Below are 11,647 nucleotides of genomic sequence, written 5' to 3' on the forward strand. Positions count from 1 at the left end.
GACCTCAGCCTGTAGCAGACTCCACACTGGAGTCATCTCTGCTGGGCGAAGGGGGGCACGCCTGCCCATGCAGGTGGTCTTCACAGTAATCAGGACCCTAAATGGCTGCGAGGTGGCCTGTGTGGCTCTTCTGTGATCTGTGTCTCCGGGCCCTGGTCCCAAAACTTGCTTAGCACCCGGTACAACTGCACACAAACTGTGGAGTCCTAGCTCTTCTTTATAGCTTACTATGCTTACAAAAGACCAGGATTATAATGGTCTGTGGTCTCTCGGCTTGAAAAATAATGGGCATCTGTCTCTTAGAATTGGTATTCGATCATGTTTTGTTTGAAACAGCATTTCATGTAGCCCAAGCTGCCCTTAAATCCCTGATCCTTCTGCTTCTACCCCCTCAAGTTCTGGGACACAGGAGTCTGCCACCACACCCAGCTTCAACTGTCAGAACTGACCTGGGAGAATCCTTTAGAGCATGTCCCTTGGACCTGACAACCTCTGAACTGTCCAGCTTAGGCCAATCACAAACTGTCTCTGGATCTTCCTTTTTTTTATTTGTCAAAGGAAAAACAGCATCTGCGTCACAGAATTACTGCATCGAATGAGAACACAAGTGAAGACTGAACAAAGCTCTGTAAAGCACACAGTGCCAGTGCGGAGAACGTTCTGGTGCCTTTGCTCTTGGCTTTTGAGGAGGTGGCTGAGAGTATGGGCATTATGTATGTAACGTGACTCATGGCCCTGCTACTTCCTCGCTGCGACCCTGGGTGAGACCCTTAACCTCTGGGAAAGAGGTTAAGAAAAATGCTCCCTTTCGTATATTAAATCCCTACTTAAGGCAATTATATTTATGTTTAAATATGGAAGAAAGCACGCTGTCCTCTCCTCTTTTCTCTCTCTTTCCTAGGCTTCACCCTCCTCCTCCTCTTCCTCCTGCTCTTCCTCTTTCCAGACTGACTAACTCAAACGCTAAGTGGGCCCTCCAGGAGACTCTGAAGACGGAGAACCTTAGCCAGCATCCCTTACCTGCGGTGGGTTTGGTGGTCACGTTGCTGTTCTGGTAGATGGGCTGGGTGTTCTCGTGCTGTGGCTGTCCAATCACAGGCGTCATGGAAGGCGTGTTGACATTAGAGAGGATGCAGCCGGTCACCCTCTGGGGAAAGGGAGAAGCACTCAGTCAGTGTCCTTAGCCAGGTGACGCTGAGAATCACGACCCAGTTGTCCCCGTGGACATCTGTCTTACCCAGCAGAGTAAGGCGGCCTTGAGCCAAGGGATGGTCTACACGGGTAGGCGACAGGGGTAGCTCAGCGAGAAAAGCTTGGGAAGTGACATCACACAGCCCTGGGCCGCAGTTCAGGCTCTCCTCCTTCTAGATTTTTGTTGTTGTTGTTTTGTTGTGCTTGTTGTTGTTTTGAGACAGGGTTTCTCTGTGTAGCTTTGGCTGTCCTGGAACTCACTCTGTAGCCCAGGCTGGCCTCAAACTCAGAGATCCACCTGCCTCTGCCTCCGAAGTGTTGGGATTAAAGGCCACTACTACCTATTACCTTAAATGTTCTATTCACTTATCTCTACTTCCTGAGTGCTGGGATTTACAGGCTTCAGTCATTCTTTGCAGTTAAAAAAAAAAAAAAAAAGTGGGGAGGCGGGGAGCTACATCTAGGTGGAAATCAGCCAGTCTCCTCTCTAGGAATTAGCCCAGTTGGGCAGATCAGCCTCCTGGCCAAGGGACTATCCCTCAGGAATGCAGGCCCACCTTAAGTCATTTTGACTGTGGCAGAAATACTTGAGCAAGTACATGCAAGTCTGGCTGGCCTGTGGATGGCCTGACGCTGACAGGGCTTTGGGTATAACCTTCTGCATGCCATGGCTATCTGTGGCCCTGCCTGCTTCCTGGGGCTCAAATGAGATCATATCGTGAGGGAGCTCTGCAGGCGTGGGAAAGGTCAGACCAAACAGGGATCATCACCACCTCAGCCTCTACAGGCCGGACACGTCAGTAACACGGCCAGCTAGAGACCGGTGCCAGGCAGAGCAGGATGCATTTGTGTCACACAGGAAGTGTGGGGTGAGTTCCAAGTACCCTGGGGCCTGCTCATCACACTTCAGAGCCGCATGGTGTCTTGAGATACATTATCCATTACCCTGTGTTATCAGGCCCACTGATCCTTCCAGCCACGTAGAAAATAAGGGGATGAGAATGTAGCCTTCTCCACAGTGGAGCCAGAAGCAACTCCCCTTTACCCAGGGTCAGAGAGCCAAAGAACTACAGGCTAAGTGCATATTCAAGGTCCTCTCCATGAAAGGCAGCATCTCTGGAGTGATGGTGCCCGTGGCATTTTCAGGACCGGAGTCCTGCTGTGAGAGGACCCTCAAGCCCCAGGGATGGCCAGGAAGACCCTCTGGGCACAGCTTCCATAGGCCATCCTGCAGGCCCTAGGAGAGCAAGGCATTTGTTTTGTGGGCTAATCCACTATTTCCATCTGCTCCTAAAATAAGGTCACAGCAACATCCGGCTACATCCGTGAGGCAGCTTCCCAGCCAGCTTTGCAGGCTCCTCTGCCCAGCTGTGGCTGACAGAATAGAAGGGTGCTCTCCCTCTTTCATTATTATTTTATCACCAGAAAAGACAGTGCCACACTGTCACTTAACAGCTACTCTGTGGCTGAGGAATTTCTCTTGCTGCATCCTTCGTCTCTTGCTCTGTCCAGGAAGAACATGATTGGCCACACACCCTACCCTTGCCTGTGTCCTGCTCAGGCCCCCCACAGCTCTCCTGTCCTCGGCAGTTCTTATACACCCAACCTTGAGTGGCTCATCCACCCACCCTCGGCCGTGGCCCGACTCACCTTCATGAGGTCTCGATGGTGTTCCAACACGCTGCAGGTGGTCTGCCAGGTGTCTTGGTAGCACTCCCATGGGTCCACTCTGCCACCACAAGAGAGGCAGTGCTTAGTCTCCATGCCATGCACTCTCTCCTCATTGCTGCCTTCCAAGGCTCAGGGAGCTTAGCAGGCCTGGCCATGCTGTGTGCTTAGATCTCAAATCACGTTAAACCAGGCTGCGAAATATGTTCCCGAGCCCCGGTTTCCCTGTCTGTAAAATGGGAAGAATCTAGCACAGGCAGGTCAAGGAAGGTGCTGGTGTGAGTCTCCCTGAGTTTAACCCCCAGCTCAGCACGCTTTGGAGTGCGGGGACTTGGGAAATTTTGTATGCACAATGCCTTGTGCTTGTATGCAGGGTGCCTTGTGCTTATTTTCATACGGAAAAGGGAAATCTTCAGGCTCTTACAGGATTGTGATAAGGATTAAATGAGCCGGGGGCTCATCAAGCCGGGACAGAGCAAGCCCTGGAAAAGCAGCCCCATCGGCCTCAACGGGGTGGTGTAGTGTCTCAAGGCTGGAAGTAAGGCATGGCAGCTAGACTAGAGGGTACAAACCACAGGCCAGCCAACTCCTCCCGCACAGGAGGCTGGGAAGTGAGCAGGGATCCTGCCTCAGACTGATGCCTCACTTGGCCTCAATTGCCAACTTAATGAGCTGCTAAATTGAGATATTTCTGAAATGCTCTCTTAGTGGTGGAGCATCCCTGTCCATCCCCTGCCAGGCACCTCGCGATTCCCCGGGTTGAGATCTAAGTGAAAATGAAGGGGCCTGCCTGCCCTCACCTGGCTCCTCCTGCCCTGCCCCTGTGCACACAAGCGTGGGAGGTGAGCAAAGCCCTGGCCTCACCAAACAGGTACCCTGAGTCAGGGCTAGCCAATCAGCTCCCCTCCCAAGAGCTCATCCCCAGGCTCCTTAGACATCTCAGTTCTGCTCTTCCAAGTGGGGCAGGTGGTAGGCACTCGGTAAGTATTCATCGGATCAATGAAGGAATTATTCCAGAATTTTCTAAAAACATCCAAGCAGGAACAGCCTCTGCCCAGTATGTTCTCCCCTAGATTCATTCCCCACACAGGCAATTAGATGTGGTTTCTAACCCCGACTTGATCACAGATGGACTGCCCTCCAGACTTCTCCGGGCCTGTTTCTCAGCTGAGAAACAGCAGCCACTCTCTACCCAACTGTGTCTTTTTATTTTATTTGTAAGGTTTATTTTTATTTATGTGTGTGAGGGTGCCTGAATAGGCCAGAGAGGGTGTCAGCTCCCCTAGAGCTGGAGTTACAATAGTAGGCTGGCCAAGGTGGGTGTAGGAACTGAACTCGTGTCCTCCGGAAGAACAGCAAGTGCTCTTAACTGCTGAGCCGTCTTTCCTGGTCCTCAACCCAAAAGAAAGTCCCTCAAGGGTGAGGCTCCCCATACAAATCACTGCGCAGGCCCACATGGACCACTGCTTAATCATCACTGTGGCTTCCCTTTGCGGCCTTCAATTCTGCCAACCCATCCCTCCTGGTTAACTGCATCCCTCACTCTGAGGCCAATGCCCCGCCCTTCACGGAAACTTCTAGATGCTGCCTAGTTTTTCACCGTAGGAAATTAAAGAGCAAATGATGTGCCATTATTTTTTTTTTAAACACCATCTTCTCATGCAAATTATAATGGTAGGAACTTGGGGGACATGATTAGCATAATTAGTAGAAGCTGGCTGTAATTACACACTGCTGGCTCAGAGCAGGGAAGGGCTGCCATCTTAGAGGTACAGCTAGTCTAAAGGGGGTGGGGGGTGGAGATGAAGAAACCAGCTTCGGGGCTGAGTTGGTAGAGATGCCCTAGAGAGCACTGCTCAGCGGCCCCACACCTTTGTCCAGGAGTCAGTGTGGACCCCTGAGGGACTCTGAGATCAGAAGTGGGCAGTAATTAAGGCCACGGACTTTCTCTGAAAGGAAGTGAGTTGTGGGTGAGAACTAATGGAAGCTGGTGGGAATGTGAATGAGAGGTTTTTGGGATTTGAGGACTAGGCTCCTCCCCCCAGGGATGTTTTTGGAAACTCTAAGAATCACCCTAGGACCCACAGATACAAAACTCCCTAAGCTAACTCTTTAATTTTATGAGCTCGATTGTTTGGTTCAAAAATGAACAGTGATCAATTGGGCCACCACTGGAGAGCTACCTAATTAGGGCCAGCGTGGGGCTAATGTCTCTCCTACTTCCTCACCCTTATGAGCTCCAAATTACCGACCCTTCCTCTTTTCCATTCCATCCCAGGAAGCCCAGGACCCTTGGCCTCTGGCACCATCATCCCAGCCCTACCTGATCCAGTCGGAATTCTGGACGGCCAGCTGACACATGATGAGTCGGTGCCGGCTCGACACAAGGCCCTGGGGAGCAACGAAGCCGTGAGTAGGAGGTGTCCTCAGTCTCCCACAGCACCCGGAAACACCAGTATAAACCACCCCATTACGAAGTGCAGCCATGTTTGATGGTAAGAGGAAATGAGAGATTGACTCAGTGACTTGTCCCTTTGTCTTGTCACACACACAGACATTGAGTGACAGGGGAGAAGGGAAGGGATGGAGGATGTGTGGTGTATCCCGCTGCATCAGAGTCTGAACCAGCCAATGCCCGCTCTGCACAGATCTGAGGTTTGACCTGGGCTAAGCTCAGTTAGCCTGGTTTAGTGATGAGAGTGTCTGTGGGACAAACAGAAGTGACTGGTGAGTTCCCACCTTTTGGGGGGACCTGTGGCAAATTATAAGAGGCAACTGGGATGCCTTTTCCAAAATAAAAATCTCAGGAACTATTTGTCCAATGCAGCGAGCTCAACCCATAACCCGCTGCCAATCTGGAGCCCGGCACAGTCACACAGTGCAGGCATACTCGCTCCTCTCTGTGAGCAGCTGGCTGTGGTGGGCACCCGGCCTTCAGGCTGTGGCCAGACACCCAGGTCTGACCGTGGTCCAGGGATGAAAGCCAGATGCCTACTGCTAGGCAGTTAGCATTTCCAGGAATGTCCTCAGAGACCACGGTGGGGCAGTTTTATCCAGGGGAGCGGTCATGAGGAGGGAGGGTGAAGGGAGAGAGGGCAGAGGAAGTGGCCCACCTGCTTTCCATAGGAGTCGTGGACAGGAGAGACAATCCCACCGATCACAATGAATCTTCCGGTCTTGTGCAGATAATCCCTGGCTCTTTCTAATTAAGAGAAGAAAGTTGCATATTACAAGAGAGGAAGGGTGTGGATTAAAGGTGATAATCGAAAATCTGTTGGGCCCTCAGCCTGCTAAGGTTTGGTGCTTGCTGTTTAAATAGAAGGTGTCAACTTTCAGAGCAAATGGCCGTGACTCAAAGGTTTGGGAGGCAGACCTTAGCCCCAGAAACGAAAGGATTTTGAACTTAATCTTAATTCAGGGCTTAATCCAGTGGTAAGGGGTCTGTGTTGAGGAGCCACAGAGACTGGAGGGGTTTAACAAGCACCTCATTAAGTGACATTAAGAGCCGCTGATTGGAATTTGCTCCTATTGTCACTTGCAAAAATTCCTCTGAACAGAAAAAGTAAGCTTCCTTAGAATATGAAAGAAGTGCCGATTGCCTCATCCAATTACCAAGACGGAAGAAAGAGGAAAACAAATGTAAAGGGCCGTGTACATAATCATAGAGAATTAACCACCAGCCTAGCGAGACAGCAGTTGCTTGAGGAAAAAAAAAAAAAAAAAGCCTAGCCGAACAAAAGCCTCGTTTTAGGAGAGTCTTGTTGCTTATCCAAATGGATCAGGCAAGCGCAGGCTCACTTTCATGAGAAAAACTGGTGAACCAGAAAAGCTTTGAAGTCTGGTTGTTAGCTCCGGACACCGCAGCTGCCTGCCTCGGCCACCGAGGCGGTTACATCATCACTGCCGCCCGGTGCCTTTCCACCGCCAGCTATGGACGAGCGCATCCTTCTAAAGTGCAGGTGGGCCACAGTCCCCTCTCTTCTTGCTCTTCTTCCTCTGATCTCTTCCCTGTTCTCTCTGTCCGTCTGTCTGCCTGCCTCTCTCATGTCCCTGGTCCCCCACTCCTTGCATAAACCTCTTGCACTAACTCTGTTGCGATGGGGTGGTATGTTTGCTTAGTGGCATACCTTAGTGGGTCCACTGAAGGGGACCCATTTAGCTTTTTTTTTTTTTTTTTTTTTTTTTTCTCCCAAGACAGGTTTTCCCTGTGTAGCTTTGCGCCTTTCCTGGAACTCACTTGGTAGCCCAGGCTGGCCTCGAACTCACAGAGATCCACCTGGCTCTGCCTCCCGAGTGCTGGGATTAAAGGCGTGCGTCACCACCGCCCGGCTCCATTTGCTTTTTAAAAATCCTTTCATAGGCCTGTTTTATTTCCCCAGGAGCCCACTGAACAACTTCTATCAGATTGTATATTTTTTAAGTTTTCTGTTTTTGTGTACGTGTGTACATATTCTTGTGGAGGCAGAAATTGATTTCCTCATTTACTTTTCACCTTGCTTTTACAAAAGTTTTACTTCGTAATTGTGTGCTTGCGTGCGTGCGTGCGTGCGTGCGTGCGTGCGTGCGTGCGTGAGAGAAAGAGAGAGAGAGAGAGAGAGAGAGAGAGAGAGAGAGAGAGAGAGAGAGAGAGAGAGAGAGAGAGAGAGAGAGGCGCGCGCGCGAGCGAGCGTCAGCGCAAGAATCGGCACATGTGCGTGCAGGTGCCAGAGAAGTCCAGAAAAGGGCGTCAGATCCCTTGGAGCTGGAGTTACAGTAGTTTATGAGCTGCACGTGGATGTTGGGGTGAACTTAGGTCCTCTGGGAGAACAGTGCTAACTTTAATCTCTGTGCTAACTCTCTAGCCCCCTCTATTTTTTTGAGACAAAATCTGGAACCTGGAGTTCACTGACTCTGTCCAAACTAGCTGGCTGGTGAAAACTCCCCCCCCCTTTTTTAAAAATTCTTTATTTATTTGTTTGTTTGTTTGTTTGTTTGATTTTTCCAGACAGAGTTTTTCTGCACAACAGCTCTGTCTGTTCTGGAACTTGCTTTGTAGACCAGGGCGGCCTCAAATTCACAGAGATCCCCCTGTCTCTATCTCCCGAGTACTGAGATTAAAGTATGAGCCACCACGCCTGGCTTTCTGCCATGCTTTTTATATGTATGAGTGTTTTGCCTTCATGTATATATGCATCACATACATGCCTGATGCCCTCAGAGGCCAGAAGACGGCTTCATAGCCCCTGGAACTGGAGTTACATACAGATGGTTGCTGGCTGCCATGTGGGTGTGGGGAACTGAACCTGTGTCCTTTGTGAGAGAAGCAAGTGCTCTTAACCTCTGAGCCATCTCTTCAGCCCCGTGCCTGTCTTTTTAAGTGAATGCTGAGGATCAAAGTCAGGTCCTCCAGCTTGAAGTAAACCCTTCACCAGCTGAGCCACAGGGGGGAAATCTGTGAGAGAAAGAGTGGGGGTGGGGCAGCAAGGCTGGTTGTAGATTTTACAGTCAAGCTTTCACGACCTTGGTGGCTCTCTCTGCATTTAAAAAGAATTCTCACCACAGCTGCTTCCTTTATCCCTTCAATGTAAAATCTTTTTTAAAAAACAATTGACTATTTTTTTTAACATGTTAGTTTTTTGTTTTTGTTTTTTCAGAGTCAATGGGGGAGACTGTACCTATAATTCAACACACGGCATGGTTCCTCTCACTCCTCTCCCACCCAGGGTCCCCATTCCATGAACAGCCTCGCACCCGTGCAGCACATTTGTTCCACTTGACTAACTGTTGTGCACGGTCTACATTAAGATTCATTCTGTGCTATAGAATTCTGTAGGTTTTGCTAAGTATGGGACACAGATCTATTATGCAGCAGCACCACACGGAGTATTTCACTGCCTTGAGTCTACAGTGCTCCACCTATACATTGTCCTTCCCACTGGACCTCTCTGTCAACCATGGTTCTTTTTACTATTTCTTGAGGTTTGCCACAGCTAGGGATCAGAATGATCCAGCATGCAGTCTCTTCAGAACTGCTCTTTTCACTAAGCGCTATGCATTTAAGTTCTCCATGTCTCTCCACACTGGCTAGTTCTATGTCAACTTGACCCAAGCTAAAGTCATCTGAGAGGAGGGAACCTCCACTAAGAAAATGCCTCCATAAGACCAGGCTGGAGGCAAGCCGATAAGGCATTTTCTTTTCTTTCTTTCTTTCTTTCTTTTTTTTTTTTTTTTTTTTTTGGTTTTTCACGACAGGGTTTCTCTGTGTAGCTTTGCGCCTTTCCTGGAACTCACTTTGTAGCCCAGGCTGGCCTCGAACTCACAGAGATCCGCCTGGCTCTGCCTCCTGAGTGCTGGGATCAAAGGCGTGTGCCACCACCGCCCGGCCCAAGGCATTTTCTTAATTAGTGATTAATGGAGGAGGGCCCAGTACATTGTGGGTGGGGCCATCCCTGGGCTGGTGGTCCTGGGGTCTATAAGAAAGCAGGCTGAGCAAGCCAGTATGCAGCACCCCTCCATGGCCTCTGCATCAGCTCCTGCCTCTAGATTCCTGCCCTGCTTGAGTTGCTCTCCTGACTTCCATTGGTGATGAACAGCAATATGGAAGTGTTAGCCAAACAAACCCTTTCCTCTTCAAGTTGCTTTGGTCATGGTGTTTCATCACAGCAATAATAACCCAAACCAAGATACTTACCATGGTTAAATAGTTTATTTCTCTTCATCAGTGAGTAATATCCCATCACCCAGCTGATTCTCAGTTTGCTGTTCTATCTACCTGCTGAAATACATTGTCATTGCTGCTAGGTTTTTGGCGATTACAAACAAAACATTCATGTAGGTATTTGCATAGTTATATTTTCAGCTTATTTAGGTAAATCTATAGGAGTGAGATCACTGGATCATATGGTAAGAATATATTTAGTGCTATAAGAAACTGCCACTGTCTTCCAAAATGGCTGTACCGTGTTACATCCTCACCAGCAGCAAGCAGTTAATGAGAATGAGTATTGGCCCACGTCCTTGCCAACATTTGCTACTGTTAGGTGGGTGCATTTAGTCATTCTAATAGGTGTGCTACGTTGTTATCTATTGATGATGTTTTCTTTCTTTTCCTGCGTGTTGGGTTTTACCTGTATGTGTGTCTGTGTGAGGGTGTAGGATCCCCTGGAACTGGAGTTAGAGAGAATTGTGAGCTGCCATGTGGGTTCAGGAATTGAACCCAGGTCCTCTGAAAGATCAGCCAGTGCACTGAGCCATCTCTCTAGCCCTGATTTATTTTAATTTATACACATATATATGTTCATTTGTTTGCTTTCTTATTACTATGATAAAAATAGCATGAGCAAAACCAACTTATAAAATAGTTTATTTTGGCTACAGTTCATAATAGTGGGGATGTCACAGCAATAGGCAGGCATGGTGATAAGGCCAGGAAGCTTAGAGCTCACGTCTGAACCCCACACAGGAATCAGAGAGTGAACTGTAAGTGGGGCAAGACTGTAAACTCTCAAAGCCACCCCCCCCCACAACCTCATGACATACTTCTCTAGCAAGGCTCCATGTCCTAAAGGTTCCATAATCTCCCCAAACAGTTCTACCAAATGGGGAACAATGTTTTAATAGCCTAAGCCCATGGGGAACATGTCTCATTTAAACTACTACAGTGTGTGTGTGTGTGTGTGTGTGTGTGTGTGTGTGTGTGTGTGTGGTCCTGGCTGTCCTGGAACTCACTTTATAGACCAGGCTGGCCTCTAACTTGGAGATCTGCCTGCCTCTGCCTCCCGAGTGCTAGGGTTAAGTGTGTGCCACCACCGCCCGGCTGCAATAAGCACTCTTAACTGTTGGACCTTCTTCCCAGCCCCCAACTTTGATTTTGAAAGATGCACTACCCCCAACTTTGATTTTGAAAGATGCACTATTACTTCACCTGCCGAGTCTTATTTTGATATTTGAATGAATTCCATGGCCCATCTTCTGTCTCTTGGTCCTTTGCGCCTGTCTTTCTCAGGATCAGATCCATCTGGCCCTTGGCTACCACAGACTCTCAGCCGCAATGAGCCAGCTCCTCCTGACTCTCCCCTTTTTTCCAACAAGTGTCTGTTTACTCTTTGCTTACATGTCTTAAAACCCAGCTCCTTCTCATGTCCAACATGTCTGGTCTGCCCAGCATGATCCTCCTCTGGACTTACTTTCCTCACATTTCACTATGAATCCAGTTCAGGGGACCTGGAAATTCTCTCAGCCCCTTTCCTGTTTTATGGATTTCTCAAAGACAGACACATTGCTGTAGGTGAGAAGTCCCAAGTGCACAGGCAGAGCGGGTGTGAGGTTAGCGTATCACAGGAGAGATGATTCACACTAAGTTCATGTAGGCCAAACAGTGTTGACGTTGCCTTTGAATCACTTTGTGGGTCCCAGGGTGCTCTCATCTGACTTCCATGCCAAAGACATCTTTGGTTCGAAAACACCCAGCTGAGTGACTTGTCTGTTGAGCAATAGGTACTCAGTAAGTAAATGTTCTCACACAGCAAGCTCATGAAGCTGTCAGTGCTCACTCTTGCTCCTGTAAGATGTCCTCTAAGTGACCTTGACTGCCCACTCCATTCCGTAGACCACATTCATAATATTCAGGGAACATCCATTGTACCAATGAATTGCCTTAGTAGCTGTGACTCTTTCCTCCCGGCCAAGATACATGACTCCGCTGTTTGCAACACTTCCGAGTTCACTGTCTCCTGGAGAGGCAGGTTTGGAAAGGAAGATCCCAACTCTGAGTCAAGGCACTTCAACCAGAAGAGTTACTGTGATTGTG

At 49.0% G+C, this 11,647-nt stretch overlaps 1 protein-coding gene across 1 annotated transcript in view; it reads right to left on the bottom strand.

Annotated features, from left to right (window-relative positions):
* Nmnat2 (nicotinamide nucleotide adenylyltransferase 2) overlaps positions 1-2,915 on the bottom strand; it is a 34,081-nt gene extending 31,166 nt beyond the window's left edge. Inside the window, exons 1-2 of the mRNA XM_059280562.1 lie at positions 2,842-2,915; positions 1,021-1,147 (exon numbers count right to left, since the gene is read on the bottom strand). Coding sequence (XP_059136545.1) covers positions 1,021-1,147; positions 2,842-2,847 — 133 coding nt within the window. The 5' untranslated portion in view covers positions 2,848-2,915. The remainder of the gene's footprint in view (positions 1-1,020; positions 1,148-2,841) is intronic.
* Positions 2,916-11,647: the final 8,732 nt, after the last annotated feature.

Source organism: Peromyscus eremicus, chromosome 15, assembly GCF_949786415.1.
Source record: "Peromyscus eremicus chromosome 15, PerEre_H2_v1, whole genome shotgun sequence".
In the NCBI taxonomy this organism is placed as follows: domain Eukaryota; kingdom Metazoa; phylum Chordata; class Mammalia; order Rodentia; family Cricetidae; genus Peromyscus; species Peromyscus eremicus.